General features: G+C 46.7%; 3 protein-coding genes across 9 annotated transcripts in view; all 3 read right to left on the bottom strand.

The window, feature by feature from the left end:
• LOC147604821 (uncharacterized) overlaps nt 1-26,670 on the bottom strand; it is a 141,601-nt gene that overhangs the window by 17,277 nt on the left and 97,654 nt on the right. For 4 of the 7 annotated variants that reach the window (XM_086794452.1, XM_086794451.1, XM_086794457.1 and 1 more), the window contains one exon: nt 2,035-2,157. The exons of the other annotated variants lie outside the window; for them this stretch is intronic. In XM_086794452.1, coding sequence (XP_086650578.1) covers nt 2,035-2,157 — 123 coding nt within the window. The remainder of the gene's footprint in view (nt 1-2,034; nt 2,158-26,670) is intronic. 7 annotated transcript variants of the gene reach the window in all.
• LOC147604826 (uncharacterized) lies at nt 199-1,630 on the bottom strand. The gene has a single exon (XM_086794728.1). The coding sequence runs from the start codon at nt 1,432-1,434 to the stop codon at nt 199-201; it is 1,236 nt and encodes a 411-aa protein (XP_086650854.1). The 5' UTR covers nt 1,435-1,630.
• Nucleotides 7,343-9,176, bottom strand: LOC147604825 (uncharacterized). The gene is made up of 2 exons (XM_086794883.1): nt 8,086-9,176; nt 7,343-8,006 (listed from the first exon to the last, which is right to left on the bottom strand). Exons 1-2 carry the CDS (start codon nt 8,680-8,682, stop codon nt 7,575-7,577), a joined length of 1,029 nt encoding a protein of 342 aa, XP_086651009.1. The 5' UTR covers nt 8,683-9,176; the 3' UTR covers nt 7,343-7,574.

The following is a 26,670-nucleotide window of genomic DNA, read 5'->3' as shown; positions in this document are numbered from 1 at the left end:
ATAGGAAGTTTGTCCGGCAAAATTATGCTGATTATGCTCTTGAAGAACAACAATATCTGCTTTGCAAGTATGTACATAGTGCCAGATTAGCCTCCATTTATCCTGATTGCATAATCCGCGCACATTATATGAAATGCAATGTATAGAACTATGCATCTTAAATGGTATATACAGTGGGCGAGAAAACCAATAGAAAGCTTAAGAACTCGTGCCCATGGGCACATCCGCATCTGTCGCGGAAACATCAGCTGCCAAATCAAAACTCGAATGTGGAGGAAACAAGTGATGGCCTTCCGACGTTGAAGCAGTGCCCCCTGTAGCTACTTCCTTATAGGATCGAACAACTTTATCCCAGGCCTGAGCCAAGGAAGAGTTATCATTACAAGGCAGTTTTTGCTGAGCAACATTCTTCAAGGGGGGCACATAATTGCGAGAAGATGGTAGAGTACGTGCTTTGACAGTTTTCTTGGGTACTATCCACGCCTGAGTAGCAGGAAGCTTCTCTTTGCCCTTGTCTTTGATGTTCGGGGAAGCAGGAACACTTGGCATTTGAGACTGCTTCCCTTTACCTTTATTTAGTCCAGTTGTTGATGTGGATGCAGAAGCACCTTTAGATTGTGCCTCAGGGGAAGATTTCGCTGGAGGAGGAGTCTGAGGGGTAGGGACAGCCGAAGGAGGGGGTTGTAGATTTGGTTCAGAACATTCAGATTGCATATGACCAAATTTGCCACAGCGAAAACAGGAATTGGCAAATTTCCCCCATTTAAGCTTGAATGGTCGCTTTCCAACCACTGTGTCCCCAGAATCAACGGTAATGCCCATAGGAGCAGGAAGATCAGTGTCCCATAGAATACAAAAACGATTTGTATTGGCATCCAACTTCGGGGGGCAAATCACTTTGCCCAATTGAGCAGCCAACAAAGGAAGAAAATGACGCCAAGTACGAGGAAAATCCACCACTTCAACCCAAACCGGGCACTTATGTCGAATAAGGCTCTGATAATCTTTAGTAAGAGCCCAGGGAAGAACATGAGTCATTTGCGTATTGAAGAAGAGGGGAGACATTTCCAACAAAGCATCTCTAGCTTCCATGTCTGCTAACAAGACCTCATAGAATCCTCTTGCTCCAAAATAAACACCCCGGACTGCTTGACGCTTAAGCAAGAAATCAACCCATTGTCCCACATCCTGTGCACTAGGCATCTTGCCCGGGAAAAAGAGAATCACTGCATTCAATGCATACTGCGCAACCGGATCCATGAGCTCCTGCACCGGAATACGCACTTCTGTGACTGGAGCAGGTCCTTCCCAAGCACATCTTGCTTCTTCGAAATCCTCATGCAGGCATTCCTTAATCAAAGACATGGCATCCAAATTGGAGGTGTTCATTGCTTTCCGACGCTTATAAATGGCCAGCTCAGGTGATTCCATCATGCACACCTTAAATTTTCTGTAATCCCCAGAACTGCTGAAAGCCCTACTGCTGCTGCAGACAAGGATTTGCTGCAGTACCACTGGCCGAATCTGCTGCAAGCCCCAAATGAAGTAGAAACCCTAATGCTGCTGCAGACGAGGAAGTACTGCTGCTGTAGAACGCTGCTGTAGAACAGGAGTCGGGCTGGCTGACACACACACACACACACAAAAACACGCGCACACACACAGTACGCACGCACGCGCGTACAGACACAAACAGAGATGTACAACGCAGCACACACAGGGGCGAGTGAACACAGTCAGCGGCACAGAGAAGACTCACGCTGTCGCTGGACCAGTATGTACACACACACACACACACACACACACACACATAATACATATACATATATGTATACATACACATACACATACACATACACATACACAATACGTTTTGTGTGCGTGTGTGTGAATTAGGTGTCAGGGTTTGAACCCAAGCTCCAAGCTGGGCAGCATGATTCGGTAGCTGGCCACCAACTGGAGTTTAAACTCTTTAACATCACCGCCCATGAAACACAGCTAGATGTTGAATTCATATAGATTCTTGCAGCATACCTGTGTATATCTCAAAGAGAAATCCTTGCATCTACACACACTTGTTTTCAAGTGCATATGTTCCTTCCAGATATGCATGCATTTAGAGCATAGTTTGTGTTCGTATGCAGCAGTGACATAATCCTACATGAAATGACATGTCTAGCATCATTACAAGGCCTAATGTATATTTTATTTCTTTAATCCCTTTTATTCTCAAATTCTTCAAAGAAAACACTTAAGGAGGAGGGCATGGAGGAGAATCAGCGAAGTTAAATTGCCGGAAGAGAATACAGTCAAACAGGGGGTACAGGAAAAGGGACAGCTAGAATCTTCACATGCAGTCGAGGAGGCACCCGGAAAGGTGGGCACAATCGTGATGGGAAAACAAGAGAAGATCCCCTCTTCTGCAGGTACAGGGGGTTTTGTAGGAGGATATGGGTGAAGAAGAGGAAAAGGAGGGGTTTGTTGGTCGATATGACCCAATCCTTCAGAAGTTCCGGGTTCCGGCCAAACTAGTCGATAAGGTCAAAACATGCTCTTTTTTGATGATGGGAAGGTGATGTACGAGGCTGATAACTTGGAAGGCAAGACTGCTCATGGAACTCAGCTTCTGCATGCTAGTGAGATTTAAGGTAAGAAGAAGCATTCCAAGAAAAAGGTCCTTTGGTGCTATGTAATACTTTGGCTTGGGACAGCCTAGCTAACTGTGAGCATAAAATAGATCTGCTGAGTATGTGAATCCATTTTCCCCCAAAAAGGGCAAAAAAAGACACTCAAGAGAGTATGTAAAACAAATGGGCAAAACTAAAGCTTTGAACCAACCATCTAGACCATCAATTTAGTGCCCTTTTTGGGGGCCATCTCCCCAATAACTCATGAAAGCTTTTTGGGGATAACTCGACTGTTGAACCCCAAAGATGTCAATCGATTCATGGGGCATGTTGCATATTATAGGCGCTTTATATTTACATATGCCGACATTGCTTGATCCCTTTATCGATTCTTAGTGGTGTTCAAATGGACAGATGAGTGTGAGGAGTCTCTTCACAAGCTCAAAAAGGCTTTGGTCTCTACATCCATTTTAACGACCACCCACACATTTAAAAAGGCTTTGGTCTCTGCATCCATTTTGTGATCACCCAACTGGGATATCGTATTATAAATTTTCATGTCCACATAGATGCTTCTGCTTACACAGTCGGATGTGTATTGGCATGGACCTAGAGTTGCCATAGATCTCCCAAGTGGGGAGCCCATTAGGGACCCATTCAGAAGACCTGAGCTGAATCTAGAGTCCCTTCTTGACAATGTAGTCAAACAAGGGCATCCTTTGACTACAAAACTCTGATATGGCATCCTTCGACTGCCATCCACCAACCATATAAGCATAAGACTAAAGTGTCTAAATACTAATGCTTCCCATGCTGACCAGTTCTGCGTCAATCATAGTGGTCAAAACTTAGCAATTGCAATGTCCCAACCCCATTCTTACGTTTTGTGCAGATACTGGCGAGACTGAAAAGTAAAGCCAGAATCATAAGGATGCAACCAGGATCAAATGTCATGTTTAAGGACTAGAGAAATAAAAGAGTCTCAAACCCGCCTTTCCGGATTATCCATTATAGAGTGAGGCAAATTAGCTTGATCAGCATAAGAGCAGATATTAAAATCCCCCATGAGAAAACCTGGTTTTCCTAACCTCAAACATTGTTGCAGATCCTGCCAAAGAGAACAACGAGCCCCTACTGTATGGGGAGCATAAACAGCAACCAACCAAAGAAGTTGTTCTTCATAAGTGATCTCCACAACCATAAATCTACCATGTATATCTTGATACACAACAAAAGGCTGAAAACGATCATGGACAATCATCATCACCCCTGACTGGGTGGAAGGTCCATTGAAGAAAACATGCAAGCCTCTATGTATAAAGCCACGACCCGCCTGACTATGTTGTTTGTGCTCAACCGCACAGAGAACATCCCATTGATTAGACAACAATGTTCCAATGAACCAGCTTCATAAAGACGAGAAACAAAGTTGATGAGAGCAAGGCTGCGGCCTACCCAACCTTTCATTAGCAATTCGTGCTGCACATACATAACCCATATAGTCACCCAAAACTGCAAAAGCATTTTGCAAAACCCCAAAAGATGGTTGACCTGATGAAGAGGGCTGATTCTATTGTTTACCTCTTTCACTCGTATACCTTCTATCCCAAGGGGTGACAGCACGGCCTTGTCTATCAAAAGCCAGAAAAGAAGAAGAAGGCTCATTAGCCCTCGTAGATCAAGGGCGCAAATTATATTGCATAGGAAGAGATCCACGTCCCTAGACAGAAGGCTGACGGTCCCGAGAATGAGCACCACTCCGTGAAGTAGCCCGGCGACCATAAGTAATAGGAGGATTATGCAAATTCTGGATTTCCCCTTGGCCGGATGACTGATCCATCTTTTTGCCTTTACGACTAACCACATCTTTCCAAGGAGCCTCCTCTTGAACTACTTACTTTCCTCTATCCTCAACGTGGTGTACATCAGAAGTATTGCTTGTGTGCTCCACAACCATGTAAGAAGTATCCTCGCCCACCTGAGACTTCACCTCAACAGGCACCCCCTGATCTTTGTCATTGAGCTTGCACTCAACCATGAAATGCCCCAATTGACGACATTGAAAACAGTGTCCCACAAAAGCTTCCCAACGGAGCTTGAAATGCATACACCTCATTCCTCGTGATTTAAGGCGCAACCATGGAGGACGGGGATGAGTGGTATTCCATAACATACATAATCTATTCCGATTGTTGGACCTAGAACGGGGCAGAACCAAGACTTTTCCCAAAGATTGCATTGCATCATGCAGTAGAGGCCAATACATAGCAGGGCAATTCTCCACCTCCGCCCAAATGGGACATTCCTGCTTAAGAATTTCTTGAAACTCGGCCAAGGGTCTCCATGGCACGGCATGCACCAACCGGCCCTCAAAAAACAAAGGGACTTTCTGAAGCACCAATTGCCAAGCTTCAGGTGTTTTAAACATAATTTCAAAAAAACCCTTGGGTCGATCAAAAATTTCATCTACCACATCTAATTGCAAAAGGGAAGTCAACCATTGACCGATCATATACAAGCGCCCTATGAAAAAGAAATTGCAACCTTCTCATGGAAGGCTGCTACGACCTGCAAAACATGGGGCGTGTCCATCGACACTTCCAAAACATCCTCTTTAGGGATATCCACTCCCTTTGATTCATTATGTTCCACATATTCCTGAAGAAGGGAATTCGTGAAATCCAACAAGAGATCCCAATCCACCTATGCATCATTACAAACATTGTTCGACCCATCACCCAACAAGGGCATATCTGTCTCCAGGCTTGCTGCCACAACCATAGCCTCATCTTCATTGTCATCGCCAGAACATCTAGGCCTCTTAGAAAGGCCTAGCTCATGAAGTTCATCCTCTGTCTCGCCTTTGTCAATGTCAGGACCCAAAGTAGCCACTGTTTTGTTAATGAAATCTTCTCTGAGAGTCGACATCTCTTTTTTTTTTTTTTTCGTGAAATGGTGTTTTATATTATATGTAAAAATGTACATCAGCCACATGGCTCACACAGAACCTATGCCCCCCAAAAAACCCCCACAAAAGATCCTCTAAAGGATCATGACTATGCAAACCTGTACACTAATAAGAAAGCCTCTATTCCAGACAAGGAATAAAAGATGAACCCATTCCGAGTAGTCCAAATATGCCAAAGTCCTGTCCATCTAAGGAAATGGAATATCACAAGGTGATTGTCCGAAGTAATGACTTGAGGACAAAAGTGAGATGAGCGAATACGGACAGGATGAGCCGCATTCACAATGTCCCACCATGAAGCCTGCACACATGTCCGTCCATGTGACAATCCCTCCAACTCAATCAAGTCACGAGCCATGAATACCCAAGGCTGCTCCTGCAAACACACATCCTGAAAAAGCGCCCACCTACGTGCCACCATATGCAAGCGGACATCCAGTAAAGCAGCTCCACCCATTCTTTTGGGCGTCGTAATGTGATTCCAAGCTATCCATGTTTGACCCATAATATTTCCTTTTCTCTTCCACACCATAAACCGAATGGGAGCAACCAAACGGAGAAGAGATTTGTGTGTCCAAGGTAGCAAAGGCAAAAAATAGGAAATCATGCTAAGCATAATAACCTGAGCTACCTTAACCCTCACGTGCATAGGCCACTCTTGAGCGTTCCAATACACAAATTTATCCGAGATCCGAGCAGAAATCCAACCAAGAAGCGCTTGGGGGTTCACATCCACACCCACCGGATACCCAAGATAACGAACAATGTCTCCTGTATGCACCACACGGCCTTGCCACCCTAATGCCTCAAGATCAAATTCCGTGCATACAATGAGGGCTGATTTTGTTGAATTTATTTTCAGCCCAGAAACCAATGCAAAATTATTCCAAGCTTCCATTGCTCGATCTATATTGGCTTTTCGGCCCTAAGAAACATAAAAGTGTCATCCGCAAGGGCTTGAGCAACCAATTGCTTGCCATGAGGGAGATGCAAACCAACCACTTCACCATGCGATGCCATAGAATCTAGGCGAGATAACATAGGATGAGTGGCAATGGCAAAGAAAAGAGGGCTAAGAGGACAGCCCTGCCGGAGAGAACGGGTGAGAGAAATACCATCCGAAAGTCCTCCATTGAGTATAATCCGCGTGATAAGCCAGAGCCAAGTAAATGCACCAAATTAGCCATTTTGGGACCAAAGCCCATGGCTGTCATTAACTGAGAAAGGAAAGACCAGCTGACATGATCAAAAGCTTTTTCAAGATCCAGCTGCACCATCACAATCTCTTGCCTCTTTGCCTTGGCATAATCCACTCCAATTTGAACATTAAGAATATTATGCAAAATATTCCTGCCATGCACAAATCCATATTGATATGGATGAATAAGAGTAGGAAGCACCTTCTGCAAGTGATTGGAAAAAATATTTGTAAAGATTTTTTACATAATACCCATAAGTGAGATCGGGCGCCATTGAGCCAAAGAAGTAGGCGAAGGGACTTTGGACAACAAACGAAGTATGCCCAACTTCCAATCGGCAGGCATATATCCCTCATCCCAAACCCTTTGACAAATAAGCGTCAAAGGCTCTGCAAGCTGATCAGCATATTTTCGGAAAAACTCATTTGTCAAACCATCCCAACTAGGGCTCTTTCCCATGGGAAGTTTGGAGACAACAGCTTCCACTTCCCCTTGAGTAACAGGGGCATCAAGTTGAACCGCCACATCAGGGTCAACGTGATATCGTACTTCAGCAAACAATGACTCCCTTGCAGCCAGGACAGCCGGCGAGACATCCTCTCGAGGGGCAAGCAAATCTTCATAAAACCTGATGCAATGCTGAATAACCTCAGAAGGTTGAGTAACAAGGTTGCCTTGGGCATCCATCAGCCTAACAATATTCTCACGCATATGTTATTGATGCAAATGTTTTTGATACAACTTATCATAGAAGCGATGAGATTGACAGTTAGTATCCCACTAAGCATCAAGACGTGCAAGTAGTTTAAAGCGAACATATTGTGCTTCCTGCACCCTAGATAGCTCCTTTTTCAGCCATTCTATGGCATCCACAACTTCAGCATCCATAGAGTCAGTAAACATGAACGCCTGCAAGCCCTTTAAAAGCGACTCAAGAAGAGCCACATGCTGTTTTTGTATAGAGGCATTAGCAAGACCATAATGCCGCGCTAATTTCCGAGTGTTGGTAAGGAACACTGGCCAAGCATGATAATCAGCCATGGACACTCTTGTGGAGAAATGTCGTATCAACTGACGCATATAAACATCAAAAACTTCATGATCCAAAAAAGTGTGATTTAAGCGCAAAGGCAAGCGTCCCAAAAAGCCTTTATATGCATCCACAGGATGATAGACCATTTCAAACACAAGCGGCCAATGATCCGAGAAAACCTGTTGATGCTGATCAACCATCATAGTAAGAACCTCTGGCCAAAAGAGATCTTGATGTAAAATATACATCCGAGAAAACCTGTTGCTGATCAACCATCATAGTAAGAACCTCTGGCAAAAAGAGATCTTGATGTAAAATATACATCCTATCCAATCTAGCATAAGTGCCCCAAAACTGTTGTGAGGCATAAGTGTAACCCCTTTCATCTGGATGCAACCAAGACCACACGTCTTGTTTTAGCGACCTTGCTGCAAAAGCTTCCCACGCCATTCTCTCCGGGCCATCCATTACAGAATGAGGCGACGTGGCTTGCTCCCTGGAGACACACATATTAAAGTCTCCCATCACAAAGCCAGGATGAGAGATTGAAAGAGCACACAAGTCATTCCACAGCAAACGGCGTGCACGAGTATTATTTGGAGCATACACCCCTAACAACCATAAAGGCGTATCATCCCAAACAATCTGTATCACTAGAAATCTTCCATGAACATCTTGAATCACAAGACAAGGCTGAAACTCCGAACGAACAGCAAACATAACACCTGACTGCGAAGCTGGATGTTTGCGAAGTAGGATGTCCGCTGTAGAAAACATGAAACCCCTTATATACATAGGCTTTGCCAGCCAACTTATGCTGCTTATGTTCAACTGCACACAAAACATCCCAACCATGACAAAAAGTTGTACGCCAAAGCCTAAACTGCTTTTGGCGCGAAGAAATACCCTTTACATTCCATTGTACAATTTTCATAAGCCTTCCCAGAAAAGGAATCAACAAGGCCGTGTACTAGGCCCAGGACAATCTGCCAAATCACGAACCTTTTGAAGCATTGCATTTTTAGACATGGTATTTGTGATCTCATACTGCCTTTGGAGTTCCCGAGCACGTGCCGAAGGGTAATGACCATCCCATGGCGAGATGACCTCACCCTTCGAACCAAACACAAGAGGCAATTGTTGTTGTACTTCTTTTGTTAGGCGACTTCTAATAGGATAGCGTTCTACTCTATCCACCCCAAGAGCCCCTGTACCCTGAGAAAGTTGGCCTCCCGGCCTCTCAATCCTGGTCTGTTGTTGCTGGGCACCTGAACCCAAAGGGCAACGAGCATATGTATGTAAGGGCCCCTGATGAGTACGCAAAGGCCCCCGTCAAACAGCATCTGAGAAATCCCCTCGCGGGCAACAAATCGTGTCTTTTTACCACGTACTTCCACCCATGGCTGCTCAACCTCATTCTGAACATCCACATGTACATCCATGTGTTGGGCATCATGTAAAGGAGCATCATGCTCATCTTCCACATGCAACTGCCCATCAACGATATCCTTGGTAGCAACAACTTGTTCTTTCTTAGGACATTCGGAGACAAAGTGGCCCATCTCACCACATTTGAAACAGTGGCTAGCAAATGTATCCCACCTCAATTCATACATTAAAGGTTGCAGCCCAGCCATATTGACACGCAAATGTGTCGGCCTAGCTCTCCCAGTATCCCACAACATGCATAGATGGTTTCGGTTTCTAGATGTCATTCGAGGCACCATAAAGACATCACCGATACCTCGCATGAGACCTGGTAAAACACGCCAAAACATTGGTGGGAATTGTTTCACTTCAACCCAAACTGGGCAAGCCTGGCGCAACATATCTTGGTACTCTGCCACATAGGCTTCCACGGAACCACATGAACCAATTGCCCATCCAAAAAGAGTGGCACCTGCTCCAAGACTGACCTACGGGCTTCCGAAGTGCGAAAAAGTATTTCATAAAAGCCTCTCGGACCATCATAAATCTCCTCAAGTGCCTCACGCGACACCAAGTGGCCCAACCATGCTCTAAGACGAGGCAACAACGGAATACGCCCAGTAAAGAAGAAGATAGCAGCACGATCATGAAAATCTACTAGCTGTTGTAGCAACAAAGGAGTCTCCATGCATACATCAGCCACACCACCATTATCTACTGCAGCCATTTGCATGCTATTTGCCTTCACATATTCTTGCAGAAGCTCACCAGTGATCTGCAGCAAACGTGCAAACTCCGGAGAAGGTACCTGAGAACTTTCCTCTGCATTCTCTCCAACATTCACCGGAGTGTAGCTTGCATCAACATCAAGCCTTTGACGTTTTTGTTGCTCCGAGGCATCTGAAGCATAACCCACATCTTTCTCGATCATCTCCTCAATAAGATCCATGTTAAGGCTATTGGCAGCCATGCCACCAACAGCAACAGCCGGGTCATCCAAATCCATGTACAAAAGCAAAGAAAACCCAGTCTCTCTCTCTCTCTCTCTCTCTCTCTCTCTCTCTCTCTCTCTCTCTCTTCCGCCGCCTGCTGTTCGCCCTGCTCGCTTTCGCCGCCTTGCTGCTCGCTTCCGCCTGCTGTTCGCCCTGCTCGCTTCCGCCGCCTGCTGTTCGCCCTGCTCGCCGCCCCCTCTCTGTTCGAACTTGCTATCACCCCGTCCCGCCTGCTGCCCTGTTCGGCTGTTCGCCGCTGGCCAACCTATCTATCCGTTAGGCTGTGCGCCCCTGGCAATATGCTGGCCAGCCTATCTATCCGTTAGGCTGTGCGCTGCGTTTTCCCCACCCACCCTTGCTCAGGCCCCCAAGGCAGCAACATAACTCTCTCTCTCTCGCTTCTTCCATGGCTTCCCCCTTGCGCAACCCGACGAAGGCGACCTTTATGGTCACAAACAAGAGGATAACAAATGTGGAAAAGGAGATGAAGGAATGGAAGGCAGAGATGGAGGGATGGTGGAAGGAGAAAGCCAACTTTCTCCAAATGGTATTCAATGAGGGTAAGCGGTGGAAAGAGGTGAAGGAGGACGGGGAAGTCAACACGCTCAAAGGCGTAATTTCAGCTCTTCAGAGGGAGCTTGCAGAGGCCAAGGCAAATGGTGGACTTGAAGAAGGTGAAATTCAGCCATCCATGATAGAAGAGCTCAAGGTTATCAAGGAACAAGTACGGGCAATTAAGGAAAACGACAAGTAACACGAAGCAAAGACTTCCTCATGGGTGGAAGTCATCACCAAGACTCAAAAGAAGATGGATGAAGCGGAGAAGTGGATAGAGGTCGCCAAGAAGGGTAAAGGTAAGGAGATAACAACCCCTACACCTACAATCATTAACATGACTTTGGAAGAGGAACAACGAAGACGTACACGTGCTTTGCATGTGAGGATTACCGGCCTTAAAGACGGGGATAAAGTTGAAGAGGAGGTGAAAGAGCTTATGGTGTTGATGGGGATTGACAGTCTGGCACACGCAAAAGCCTGGAGAGTGGGCAAAAAAAACGGAAGCAACGGGGAAACATCAAAGGAAAGAGCTCTCATACTTCGCTTCCCCTCTATTGAGGCGAAGAAGGAGTTCTTGAAGAGACGACCCACTTTAAAGAATACAGGCATTTTTCTTGGTGATGATCTTACTCTTTCACAGCTTGCACATATGAAGGAAGTCATGCCAGAGATTAGGGCGGCAAGAGAAAAGGGAAAGATAGCATTTTATAGAGAAGGGAGGGTGGTCATCGTGGAGCGACGCTCTACACGACGGTGCGAGACCTATGGGACCAAATTAAAGCTGGCAACCTGGAACTGCAATGGATCCCTCAGACTTGATGTAGGTGCCTTTGAGGACAGCTTTAGAGATAGAGATATAGTCTTCTACTCGGAGACTCACCAGGCCCCTGGTCAGATGATGCCACAGGTGACAGGATACAGATGGGAGACAGCTTGCAGAGTAGGGACGAGATCGGTACACAGTAGTAGAGGATAGGGGGGGGTGGCAGTTCTTTTCAGGGAGGAGCTGCAACTGCTTCTACACATCGTTCGGAGAGATGATCAGGCCAGATATATGTGGGTGAGACTGAGGGCCGACACAGGTAGATTCCTATATATTGCCATATGCTATTTTGCTCCTAGTACATCGACATATGCAGCACCTAGAGGGCAGTCTCCTTTCTCTGTGCTAGATGATGACATATGGGAGTTCTCTAGGGATGGAGACATCATCCTGTTAGGGGACTTTAATGCCCGGACGGGCAACCGCTAGACAACCTTTTATGATACCTCGGAGGAGATGCTGAGAGAGCTGGACACTCTGGATATGGGATTAGACAGACGCTCACAGGATGTGGAGTGCACAGAGTATGGGAGATATTTGGTAGATATGGGGACTGCACATGGGTTGGCCATACTTAATGGCTTGCAAAGGTTTCCGTCAGCAGCTGGATTTACTTGCTTTCCACATAGACATGGTGCTAGCACAGTGGATTATGTTATGGCTATGCCGAGCTTTGTTTCATGCATTGAGGACTTCATAGTTGGATCTCGGCCCATTGGGGTAGTAGTGGATCATGCATTGTTGACATTGACTATCTCTTTTCACTTTACCACAGCTCAGAGGACACGAGGGGCAGATCACACTCGATATACTTTTACCTCAGAGATTGATGCTGTCTACACAGATGGGATTTATAGACGTCTGTACACAGAGGAGCCAGGGAGACCTTTGGAGGAGTTGACCCATATACTAACAGAGACTTTACAGGATGTAGCGAGAGAGGCATATCCACATACTCAGCCTGGACAGAGACAGCGTTCTGGATGTATGTCCCAGAACAGCTGGTATGATGAAGAGTGCAGAGAGACCAGAGCCCGACTGCAGCGGGAGGTTGCTTTGGGAGTCACTACTCACCGACAGTCACGTATTGCGTTCCGACGCCTTGTGCGAAGGAAGAAGAGGGCCTTCCTTGCTCAGCTAGAGCAGGAATTATACCAGCTGTTCTTGAGCCAGGATTCGAGGGAGGCTTGGCGTCTGTTTCATGAGTCCTCCCCTGCTTTGGCCATCACTTCTACAGAGGTCTGGGGTAGTTATGCAGCATCTCTATATACAGTTCCTGGACAGACACCTTTTCCTGACCCGCCAGCACCATGCCCACAGACATGTACTTTCTTTACCGTAGAGATGGTAAGGAAGGCCATTGATAGGATGAAGACTGAGAGAGCATATGATCATGATGGATTGGTCGCTGAGCACTTTATTCATGCGAGAGACATGCTGGCAGAGCTTCTAGCAGTGATGTTCAATCGTGCTATGTGCGAAGGCTTACCTGAGACTTGGAGTAGGTCCACCATCGTGCCTATCTTCAAGTCAGGGGACCTTATGGAGCCAGGGAATTATCGCACTATTATGATTGGTCACACACTAGCACGATTGAATACATCCATTCTTGAGCAGCAGTTGAGTAGATGGGCAGAGAGAGAGGGCATTCGAGCAGAGGGACAGGTAGGGTTCAGGAGAGGTTTCTCTACTCTTGACCACATCTTGACTCTGCGGGCCATTATTGAGGAGGGCAGGTCGCATGGGCGACGGATTTATTGTAGCTTTGTGGACTTCCGCAAAGCATTTAATACAGTGCCTAGAGCCAGATTGATGAGGCGATTACAGGAGATGGGGGTACCCATAGAGCTCATATGGGGGATTATGGCTTTATATAGATCAGTTGCAGGATAGGTACGCACCCCAGAGGGGGTCTCTACTTTGGTTCACTCCACTATAGGAGTGAAGCAAGGTTGCCCGTTATCTCCTTCATTGTTTGGTATGTATGTGGATGAGGCTTCTGACTACATTGAGAGATTGGGGGACAGAGGAGCCCAGCTAGCAGGTACATGGATCCCACTATTGTTATATGCTGATGATATTGTGTTGATCTCTGACTCCCCTGAGGGTATGCAACATCATTTGGATGCTTTACATGAGTTTGCACATGATAGTGGATTGTCTGTCAACCTTGGCAAAACCAAGGTTATGGTGTTTAACACCACGCCACAGTGGGTTAGGCGATCAGCTTCCACATTTACATATGGGCACGAGATTGTGGAGTATACAGATGCATATACATATCTTGGGGTAGTATTCAGTGGGCCAGTGTTTTTGATGAGGAGAGCAGCAGAGACTAGATTGACTAGAGCACATGCAGCCCTGGGTGGTTTGGAGAGGATGTGTTCGCAGGTTCAGTTTCAGGAACCTCGAACGAAACTTTGGCTTTTTGACACTCTAGTGACATCAGCTATGCTTTATGGAGTGCAGATATGGGGACCTTCAGTGGGCCATCACAGCGCAGGCGGGTGGAGAGGTATGGAGAGGCCTTTGGTATCTATGATTGCTAGGATTATTAGAGCCAAGGCCGTGGTACCTCATGAGATTATTCGAGCAGAGCTGGCGGCTGCCCCTCTGGTGATTGAGGCTCTTATGAGATCAGTCTCCTACATACATGGCATGTGGGATCTCCCCTGAGACAGATATGCACGCCTCGCCTTGGAGTCCTCCCGACAGTTAGCTTTACAGGGAGACACGGCTTGTTGGTATGGACAGATGACATCTTGGTTCCAGGCACATGGTTTTAGCATGGACAGATTGCCTCCCTTCCAGTATTCTCTGGAGGCACCCTCTCTCACTCTCACACGGACAGAGATTACCAGACTCATCCGTCAGGATTTAGTTCAGCTGTGGACATTAGGAGGACATGGATACAGCCGACTGAGGAGCTGGGCACGAAGATGGCTCTCTACAGAGCATTTTCTTCAGCTCACAGCAGATGGTTTTGTGATCAGACCCAATTACATGGATGTACACTTGTCTCATGCAGTACGATGTGCTATTGGTCAGATTCGCACATCCTCACACCAGCTTGAGATTGAGATTGGCCGATATAGAGGTATACCAGCTGAGGCCAGGATATGCCGAGTATGCCATGGGGAGCCAGAGACAGAGCTGCATTATATATGCCATTGTACTGCATACTATGAGATACGTGGTCGTTTCCACTGTTTATTCAGAGAGGGTTTTGGACCACTTTCCAAAGTCATGGGGTACCAGGACCAGAGGTGTTTGGGATTGTTCTTGCTTGAGCTGCGGAGACATAGAGATAGCCTGCTTAGGCGCACAGAGAGCCACACTCAGAGGCACATTACAAACTTCTTTAGTCCAGCCATCACTGCGCCAGATGGACCACAGCAACAGCAGGACATGGATACCGCCCACACCAGAGGTACACTGATTGATCGTGCGATTGAGCTTGGGTGGTCCAGACGCCCACGACTACGGAGGAGGGCATCCCAGCATAGACGGAGGTTGCAGCGGGCGGATTCGAATTATTCTTGCGAGGCATGCGGGACACCCAGTCAGGGTGCTGACCACAGAGGATATTGAGGAGATCCGCCAGCGTCCGATGCAGCACATATTATGAGATGGAGGCACCTCCATAGTGTACCCCTCCGTCCCACATGATATTGTATCCCCTCACTATATTCCACTCACCTCCATAGCGTACCCCCCCCTCACTATATTCACACCCTATAAGGGTTTCTGTTTACCTTCCAGTTCCAGTTTCATTTTCTAGGTGCCAGTAGTATCATCTTTATTTTTCATTTTCTGGGTTTTTTTATCTAGACATTGTATCAGATCCACCATGATGTAACTTTTGGTCTCATAGGTCATTATGGCCTTTTGAAGACGTTAATATAACATTTCATTTCATTTCATTTCTCTCTCTCTCTCTCTCTCTCTCTCTCTCTCTCTCTCTCTCTCTCTCTCTCTCACCACAGCCGAGCTGGTAGCACTGATGGATGGAGACATATGGAGAGGCCCTTGGTTTCTATGATTTCCCGGATGATTAGGGCCAAGGCCTCCGTACCACATGATATTATCCGTGCAGAGATGGCTGCCCCCCCCATTGGTAGTAGAGGCACTCACTCGATCAGTCTCCTTTATACATAGCACTTGGGCTCTCCCTAGAGACAGATATGGTCGCTTAGCCCTGGAGTCTTCACGACAGTTGGCATCATAGGGAGACGGATCATGTTGGTATGCACAGATGACAGCTGGGTTCCAGCTGCATGGCTTTAGTATGGACAGGCTACCTCCATTTCAGTACTCCCTGGATGCACCCTCCCTCTCTCTCACACGGGCAGAGATTACCAGACTTATCAGGCAGGACTTGATTCAGCTGGACACTAGGAGGACATGCATACAGCCGACACACGAGCTTGGTACGAAGATGGCTTTCTATAGAGATCATCTTCTCTAGCTCACGGAGGATGGGTTTGTGATTAGACCCAGCTACATGGATACTCATCTTTCTCATGGGGTACGGTGTGCTATTGGTTAGATGCGCACATCCTCACACCAGCTAGAGATTGAGACTGGCAGATTCACAGGAGTACCAGCTGAGGCCAGGATTTGTCAGCTATGCCAGATGGAGCCAGAGACAGAGTTACATTACATGTGTCACTGTCCAGTATATTATGAGATACGAGGCCGTTTTCACTGCCTGTTTAGAGAGGGTTTCGGACCACTTTCTAGAGTCATGAGATACCAGGATCAGAGATGCCTCGGATTATACTTGCTGGAGCTTCGTAGACATAGAGAGGGTCTCTTGAGAGGGAGGGAGAGACACCTACAGAGGTAGATTACAGACTTCTTTCGACCAGAGATTGAGCAGTCAGGCCAGCAGGCATTGCAGATAGCCCCAGAGTATAGCCGCACCATGATTGATCGGGCTATAGAGCTGGGGCGGTCCAGGCGCCCCAAGATGAGAGGCCCATCTCGACATCGGCGGAGACTACAACAGAGGATCAGGACCATACTAGCACGGCATGGGAGACGTCCAGTCAGAGTACTCACCATGGAGGACATTGAGGATATCCGCCATCGACCGATGAGAGACATCTTTGGATAGTGATGTGTATGATGCTTACCTTTGTTGCTGGAGTTTTCCTCCCAGATGTTATCCATTAGGAGCTCCTAGTACCGTACTTTTCCTCATAGTTGTTTCAGTTTCAGTTAGTTGTTTAGTTGTTTTTAGCTTTTCTTACATAGACATTGTATCAGATCGACCAATTGTTATAACCTTTTTGGTCTCATAGGTCATTTTGGCCTTCTGAAGACGTTAATATATCATATCATTTCATTTCATTTCTCTCTCTCTCTCTCTCTCTCTCTCTCTCTCTCTGCTGCAAGGAAAACCCTAAAACAGTAGCTTTGCTATAGGCGAAACCCTAAAACAATAGCTTTTGCTGTAGGCGAAACCCCAGACAGCAACAAAACCTCTGTTCGAAACCCTAAAAAAGCTGTTTTGCTGCAGGAAAAACCCTAAAACAGCACCTGTAAACCCTAAAACAGCAGCAAAATTTTTGATTGAAACCCTAAAATAACATCTTTGTTGCAGACAAAAACCTAAAACAGCAGCTATGTTGCAGACGAAACCCTAAAACAGCAGTTTTGTTTTACAGACGAAACCCTAAATCAGCAGCTCTGTTGCAGACGAAACCCTAAAACAGCAGCTCTGTTGCAGACGAAACCCTAAAACATGTACAGGAAACCAAGATTCGCCACGGCTGGCAACCTCTCTCTCTCTCTCTCTCTCTCTCTCAGAGTCGACATCTCTCCCACTTTCTCCTGTCTCTTCCTCTCTCTCTCTCTCTCTTTGTATTGAAAGCCTAAAACAGCAGAATATAGCTGTACAAAACCCTAAAACAGCAGTTCGAAACCCTAAAACAGCAGCCCACTTCGAAACCTTATAACAGCAGTAAGAGAGCAATTCGAAATCCTAAATCAGCAGAAAACAGCAATTCGAAACCCTAAAAGAGTAGCAGAGATCATTTCTTGTAGGGTGTCTCCGTTAGAGATTGGTAAGAAGTGTGAGTACTATAGAGATCACTTCTTGAGACTCTTGGAGGATGGATTCTTTGAGAACCCGGGATACATACAGATACACACGTCACATGCTATGCGTATCACGATTGGCCAGCTCAGGGTATCCTCCCTCAGAGTAGAGATTGGCAAAGCTGACGATATCCCACATGAGGAGAGGACATGCACAGTATGCATCACATGAGCAATAGAGGATGAGGCCCAATATATGTTCAGTTGCCCAGCTTACTATGAGATATGGGGAGATTCTGCTGCCTCTTCCAAGAGGGATTCGGACCACTCACATGGGTGATATAGTTTAAGGATCAGAGGTGCTTGGGCATGTACTTGATGGAGCTTAGACGACACAGGGATGTAGTGTTGAGGCAACATGCTGAGAGACAACCTCGTCTCCGACAGGACACCTCATAGAGAGCCATCACAGATTTCTTTGTGGTACACACATCCACATCGGAATCCACTGCCCACAACAGTTCCTCTACTACAACATCAGAGCCCACCACCCGTACCCACGTTGCAGCTCCACGCCTCAGAGGAGTTCTTAGTGAGAGAGCTCAATCCATTCTGCCAGCCAGACGTCCCTGATCCAAAGCATCAGGACCCTCCACTACACAGAGACGGATTGATGAGGTTCTCCGTCGACATGACACGCTCCCATCACACAGGCCGGACATTCACTCCACTATCAGATCAGTTCTGGTCGAGGTGGGTATTGTCATTAGCTGATCACAACATATCTCACACTATACGGGATTATCTATTGATCACATGTACTGTCAGATGTTTTCATTTTACTTTTTCTTTCAATTTTCCATGGCTCCATGGTACCATTGTATTACTTTCGGTCTCATAGGCCCTTGGGGTCTTCCGTAGACATTAATATAACTTTCTTTCTTTCTTTCTCTCTCTCTCTCTCTCTTGCAGATTAGGTGGGCCATTCGCTCCACTTGCAGGCATACTCATTCCCCTCCTCCTACTCTATGTAGATGACATTGTGCTCATCAGATTCAGCAGAGGGGCTTCAGAGACACCTAGATTCTCTACAGGTTTTTAGTACAGAGCGAGATCTCACTGTTAACCTTGGTAAAACCAAGGTCATGGTTTTCAACATCTCCCGCCAATTGAGCTTTAGGTATAGGGAGCCCCGGTGGAGATTGTCCCATCATGTGTACCTCGGAGCTACGTCCCAGCATGATGCATAACTTTCAACCCTTGACGAAGCCCATCTTGTGTCAATTCCCAAGGCAAGGTCTTTTGGCTTGCATGCCAACATGAGAAGCATACATGTGTGTTATCATCATGATGACGACTTTCCCTGCCATATGCATCCTTCTCCTTTCCAGAACCATGTGGAGTAGAGGCTTGATGTGAAGTCATCAAAGCCTATCTTTATGCACAAAAGATTTAACCTGCATGAATTTGTACCACCTAGCTCCACACGTGGGGGCTTCTTGAAGCAAGTTCACCTGAATTAACTCCCGCCACATCCCCATTGTTAATGAGATATGTGAGGGCTAGCTCCTTGGGTTTTACATCCAACTCCTTGGCCATGGAGTCAAAAGTGCGAGCAATCATAGACTCATGAGGCCTTTGTGGATTCTATGAGCTTGTGAACCTGCGGGTTCTCATGCAACATTTTCAGCTTCTCTTCCTCGGCATACAACTGCCTCTTTACATGTTCAATCTCAGCCTTTAACACATTAGGGTCATCCTCATACATCTTCTCTTTGCCACGAGAATGCTGTCCCACATTTGCATGTTCCATATCATGGGTTGAAGGTACATATTTGTTATGCAAAGCATTGGATGCATGTGTACCACTTCATTGCCCATGAGAATTAGGCATTTCTCCACTCTTCACTTGGCTGTCCATGGCAAATGGTGTGCTATCCACACACTGTGTCAAAGCCCAAGAGATCGTTTCCCCACTGAGGAGAGGGAAACAAATGTGCTCTAATACCACACTAATGCACCTAGCTAGGTGTGAATGCTTCTTGGGCACCATCTCCCAAATAGACAACACATCAACCCTTAGTGAATTGGAAACAACACAAGATAAGACAATGCTGAAAGTAAATGTGTTCACAATGACACCACCATTGAGGCCGAAACCCCCCTCGATACTAAAAGTATATTATTGGAGTATTTTATTTTACAAATTTCACGGGCTTTCATACCAGACTTTCCATGCATAGAATGAAATGAAGACATGTTACCCAAACAATAAGCTCGGTGTAGAAAAATGTCGTAGCCCACGCGGTCACAGTCACACCCCCGATATACGTGAGAAAGAGAATGCAAATGCTGTCATTCCGAGACCACGCGCACACAGGTGCTCTCGTACTTGAACGTGACTCTCAATCCCACCACTAGCTAGCGTGTTGGTTCTCCACAAACAGGCACCAATCGTCACCCCCAAGCACAATACTAGGCAACTTATAGCTATTCTGTCCAACCTTTTCTTTCCCCGCTGTCCAGCCGACCAATGTCCAACTGACAAGTGCCAGCCGTCCAGTTGACAAGTACCAGTCCTCAAGTTGACAACTACCAGCCGTCCAGCCATCATAACAAGTGGCACCCTAGCTAGCTGGTGAATCATTGATGGAAGTACCTACCTACCACCAACCTCTTCGTGGGCTACATGCGCTCTACAGCAATTACTAGGTCTATCTCTTACATTGGAGGACCACCACTTTCACACCATTGGCAAGTGGGTGGTGCGTCCCTAATATTGGCAATCATGGAAGGTTGCACCGGAATTGTAGCTTGGTTGGTTTCCTGGCACACTAAAGTGGTGGTACTCCTCTGGATAGTATATCCTGAGTCCTCAATGCTTACGGCATAGAGCACACATGAATAGACAGATTAGAATAGAGCATAGCACAGTGACAAGAATGACAAGAATACTGTAAACAACACCTGCATTACTCCAAGACACTATTACATGTACAGTGAGTAGGACGACACATAGGCTGCAATAGACAAGTGACTACAACACTCAATGGATAGACTCAATGAACCAGATGGGATGGTTAATGTAGCTGATTTGAATGCCCAAAACCAGAGAAAATGAACAAACGAATGGATTATATTGAGTGCCTTCAAGAGTAGGGAAAACCCCTTTTATACAAAAATCCCATAGGCATTACAATCCCCTCATGTGGGATAACTCACATACCTCGTGCTTTCACTGCGGGCAACCTACCTCTGTACAGGTGCGCCGGGTGTTAAGAGTTCACCGTCCCGGTGAACAAGCATAAAAAAGAAGTGCATAGCTCCCATTCATGTGTATGACCACCAAACTACCACAAATCTAATACAAAAGATAAGCATTATCAACCACAAATATATGAGAAGGTGGAGTCATGCTTGAGTAATCGTGGTTACCAACTGCCCTCTGCACCAGATGCAGCTAATCCATTCTCCAGTGCAGCTATCGGCCTGACCAATTGGGGGTCGCTGTGGAGTTAAAGGGGCAAGTGAGATGAGCCAAGGGAGTCACTATGTGCCTGCTGCTGTTGCTACTCTGGCTGCGGTTGCTGCACCTTTCTTGGGTAGAAACCATGCCATCATCTTTGCACAGAATGGCCTCCATGCACGCTTCTCCACCATGGACCCAAGCAAGAGCAGAGAATAAGGCGCAGACCAGGCGGTTGGTGAGGCGAGGGTGGGGCCCGTGATGGAGGCTGAAGCCTGCTGGCAGTGACCGTGCAGCTTGGCCTGGCCACCACCAGTGCTGGTGAGGGCGTGGAGTTGGCCGCATGTGCGAAGGCTTTGGAGGCTGCAGTGTGTGAAGGGGCGAGTGATTGAGATTGCCGTGGCGAGTAATAGTTAGGCCCGCCCTCTTGTGTGAAAGGAGGCAAGAAGTGGCAGATGGCCTGTGAAATGCAGCTGTGACCAGGGCAGGGAGGTACCGAGATGAAGTCGACGGTGACAGAGGGAGAGGAGTGAGAAGTGCAGGAGGGGGGAGGCGGCTGGAAGAGGACAAGGGTCAGCCGCGGGGCAGTTGAAGAAGCACAGCCATAGCTGAAGAAGCACCACATCACGAGTATCTGCAACCTGTAGAAGCCCCTCCTCACTGGTAACGAAACCCTAGAGCAGCAACAAAAACGTCTGCAGAAATCTCTCCATGCTGATTACGAAACCCTTGAGCAGCAGCAAAATGCTAGACATAGACGCCCTAGCCTAGAAACAAGCAGCTAGAACAACAAAACCCTAACCCTAGGTAGGAGATCGGGGAAGGGGGGAAGATGGAATGCCCCTTCCCCAGCAGGATCGCCAGAAAACAGCACTATCTGTAGCTGATTTGAATGCCCAAAACCAGAGAAAATGAACAAACGAATGGATTATATTGATTGCCTTCAAGAGTAGGGGAAACCCCTTTTATACAAAAAGCCCATAGGCATTACAATCCCCTCATGTGGGATAACTCACACACCTTGTGCTTTCACATGCGCCTACTGCGGGCAACCAACCTCTGTACAGTTACGGACAGGGATGTAGTATGAAGGATGAAGCATGTCCTCTAAGATGAGCTGAGGGCCATTTAAATGATTCCTGAAAGACGTGGTGGAGTCAGTGGTGTTGGTGGCATTTCCCATCTCTGGTAGATGCCATCGGAATGACAATGCAGTGCCTTCAATGCCGGTGCATGTACCTCCCATGTATCCGCTGGTGGTGCGCTTCCCGTTTCTAGGTGGTCCACTCCCCTTTGGCGGTGTGGCGGTGATCCAGTGTGACACCCTAGGATGGTCTGGCTAGAACAGTCCAGTGTGGGCGCCCTTGGTGGCTATAGATCGCCCACCACTAGAGTGCTCACTGTCCTCGGTGAGTAAGATAAGAAAAAAAAAACACTATGAAGTGAGAAATTGTTATAGACTGAAAAGATGCACTATACTGTAGATACACTACATCATGAAGGATAATAGGTACAATGATAAAAACAATGATTTCTAATCAAGGGATTGTAGGTTCAAGTCCCACCGATTTTTAGTGTACCTGTAGGCAAGACCCAACAGCACTTGATTCGGCAAGGCTAAGATAAGCTCTTGACTTAAACAACCGCCCTTTTCACAAGAGAGCAACAATAATAGCAAGTCTTCTCTAGAACTTATACATGTTGACCTTTGCAATATGATCTATATTGGGTGGTTCTTCCTACTTTTTGTTATTGATTGATGAATTTAGCAGGAAAATGTCGGTGTATTTTCATTGGGATAAGGCATACGCTTTTGGAAAGTTTAAATGATGGCACAAGTTGGTTGAGAATGAGACTGGAAAGAAGTTGAAGAAGTTTTCATAGACCCCAGGTTAAAGAGTTTTTATAGACCGGGTGTGTCATCCGTATTTGTGCTAGTTGAGCTCGATATCTCAACGCTGTTCTTTGAGCTCAACACCATACCTTGCACTCCAAGTAAGCTTCTAAACTTGTCAAGCTTCTTTGTACTCAATGCCTTCATGAAGATATCTACTACTTGATCCTCTATGCTGACATAAACCAAATCTACATCACCTGTTAGCACATTCTCCCTCACAAAATGATTATGAACCTCAATATACCTTATCCTAGCATGGTACACTAGGCTACTAGTAGCCAATTGTATATTGTATTCATGTTGTCACAATAAATGACCTATCCATGGGCTCACCTATGTCTGCACGTAGCTTCTACAACCAAGATACCTCACATGGACAGTATGTCTAGAGTCCTCATTGTGGACCATGCATTCCTACAAGCATACAAGGATCTTCTGACTACACCACCACAAGAGACTTCTATACATCCTGGCTCACCATCAGCATCGTCACCTGTCCTAGAGCTATAAACACCCTCAATCCACTCCCTTCTTCAAGGCTGCCGGCTGGATGTGCCCCTTCATGATCTACTTCATTGCAGCGCCGAGGTCTGCCACCAACTTGCAGCACTCCTCACTCAATGGGAAGGACAGAGTCCACCAGCTCCTCTTAGTGATGGTGGGCGATTAGGGGCATGAGACATTGCCACTTGCATAGGGATAGGCCCATCCGCTGCCACTCCCGCCGACTACCGGAGCCCCTGCCGGAGAGTCCACATCAATGGCACGTCACTTTACGATTCAATCATAGACGGCAGGTCTGGCATCAACTTCATGCTGAGTTCATCCTGCACATAGTTGGCCTTTAGCTTACCCGGCCTGCCAACTTTTGTGTACGGATGGCTGATCAACATGAGGTCACTCCCTTGGGCCTAGTAGAGGGAGTACCAATGAAGATGGATGGTGCCCAATTGTTCTTGACATTATGGTCATCCGCCTTCTAGAGGTTCAAGGAGCCTACTCCCTGTTAATTGGCTGCGCCGTCGTGTGGGTGTGCTGCATGATTGGGGATCAGACATATTGTGGATCCCTGAGGCTAATGGGCCACGTGAGTCGAAGCTAGGAGGAGGAATGGATCAAGGAGTGTGTGGTGGCACAATCACTCCCACATTGCCGAGAAGGCATCATGCCTTACACACAAGAGATGCCCAATTGCTGGACTAGCTCCAAGCAGCAGACACCCTGGCGTGCCACATGGTGGAAATCACCCCACTACCCCCTTTCAGTTTGGAGATCGAAAAAATCGAGGTAGGATTGAGAGAACCCATCAGTGATCAAAGGCGTGGAGAAGCCTCCCAGGGTCACCTCCACCTCACTAGGGAGGACCATCGGCCAAGGTGCCACTCCGTCCAACCAAACCTGCCACCAACAATCACCCCCCCATTCCTCTTGAAGAGCTCCCTCCCACCTGGCAGCAATGGAAACTTCAAGATCGACCACCAACACCCAGCACATGACCCTACCATGCTCCATCAGGCTGCTCACAGAGGTGAGCCCCCATTCCTCTTGAAGAGCTCCCTCCCACCTGGCAGCAATGGAAACTTCAAGATCGACCACCAACGCCCAGCACATGACCCTACCATGCTCCATCAGGCTGCCCACAGAGGTGAGCTTCCTCACCCTCTGCCCTCTCAAGGTCGGTGAAAGAATTCAACCTTGGCATAGCAGACGAGCCACGCACATCTTACTGGCCCCTACCTTGCTTGCACAGGCCTCTGCCTTCTTCCAATCCTACAAAGATGTCTTTGCCGGGACATACAAAGATCAAAGGTGTGCCAGCAGACATAGGTGTGCACACCATTCCCCTACAAGATGGTGCACGTCCTGTTCGTGGGCGTGCATACAAGTTGAATCCCAAGTATGCTGAAGAAGTGAAGCTGCAGCTGGAAAAGATGGAGGCTGCCAACACCATTTCGCCAATCAAGCACTCCGACTGGCTGACCCCATGGTCATCACACCCAAGAAGAAGTCCAACACATACGGGTATGTGTTGATTTCTGCTCTCTTAACAAAGTGACTGTAAAAGATGGCTTTCCTATTCCATTCTTGGATAGGGTTCTTGAGGATATCGATGGTCATGCCTTGTACAGCTTCATGGATGGGTTCAGTGGTTACAACCAAGTTGCCATTCATCCAAATGATCATGCCAAGACAACATTTGCCCAGTGGGGGGTGCCACTTGGATTGTGCCATGCCCCCGCAACATTTCAAAGTATTGTCACCAACATCTTTAAAGAATTTCTTCTCACTTTCCTTCGAGCTTTTGTGGATGATTTCTCCAACTTTATTGGCACCCATCTCTCCTCCTGTTTAGAAGCCTTCAGTGAGAAATTGGCCCAAATCTTCGACGAGTGTCGGTCATCTCACCTATGTATCAACCCTTTCAAACACCACTTTCTGGTGGTACAAGGCACCCTCCTTGGGCACATCATCTCTGCAGAGGGCCTTGCCCCAAATCCAGACAAAATCATTGCCATTCTTGCCTTGCTCCTCCCATTAGCTCCAATGACTCGCAGAGGGCATGATGCCATTTGGGTGGTGGTAGACAGATTGACAAAGATGGCACCATTTTTACCCACAAGAAAGATGGTAACAACTCCTGAATTGGCACAGCACTTTGTTGAGTAGCTTTTCAAGTTATATGCTTTACCTTGTGACATAGTGGAGACCAAGCTGAGTTTGAGTTCCTTTGATCATCCTTAGTCCGACGGGCAGACAGAGAGGGTGAATTAGGTTTTGGAGGACATGCTTCGTGCATACGTCTCCAATAGACCATCAGTTAGGGAGAGGTACATCTCGATGGTTGAGTTTGCCCATAGTAGTGCTAAGCATGCGGCCATTGGTTGCAATCTATTTATGTTGATGTACATATACCTACCTAGATCTCCATAGGGTATTCAAAATGATGTGGGTAGGATTTCTTGGCAGATATATAGCCATAGCTAGAGATTCTATCAGGAGTTCTCAAGATAGAGCACAGTGCTATGGTGATAGGGAGCATTCGCCCGAGGGAGTTATCTGAGGGAATGTTGGTGTATTTGTGAATACCCAAGAGTTCAGAGACATTACAAACAGGGAAGGTTGGGAAGTTACCCCCTTCGGATAATTAAAAATCAAAGAGGTAGCCTGTAGACTAGAACTGCCTCAGAAGGTGAAACTAGTTTTTCATGTTAGTGGAGGCTAAGGACTTGTACTATGTTCCACATGAACCAAAAGCTGTGATTGATTTCAGGGGTAGACAACTTAGGAATAAGTTGATCCCCGAGTATAAAATTAAGTGGAAAGATAGAGCGGAGGAGGAATCGACTTGGGAGACAATTGCTAGTATATAGCATAGGTTCCATGGTTTCCTTTCTTAGATAGATTTTGTTTCCAAGAGTGGAAACGTGTGAGAAGGGGAAGTATGTTATGTACCTAGAGCTAATCCTTGCATTAGCAAGCCTAATCCAATAGGGTTAGGGGGGCCTAGGATTAGGAGATGGAAGGTAAATACAATGGGCTAAGGTTTAGAATTAATAAACTAGGCTACTGGCTATCTATAGCAAGCTAGCTATTTATAGCGGTTGTTATCACTATATAAGTGATAACTTGGGTT

Source organism: Cibotium barometz, chromosome 61, assembly GCF_041138505.1.
Source record: "Cibotium barometz isolate CiBa-2024 chromosome 61, ASM4113850v1, whole genome shotgun sequence".
Lineage (NCBI taxonomy): Eukaryota > Viridiplantae > Streptophyta > Polypodiopsida > Cyatheales > Cibotiaceae > Cibotium > Cibotium barometz.
Note: the sequence above shows the minus strand (reverse complement) of the source record. Positions and strands in the feature narration are given on the sequence as shown.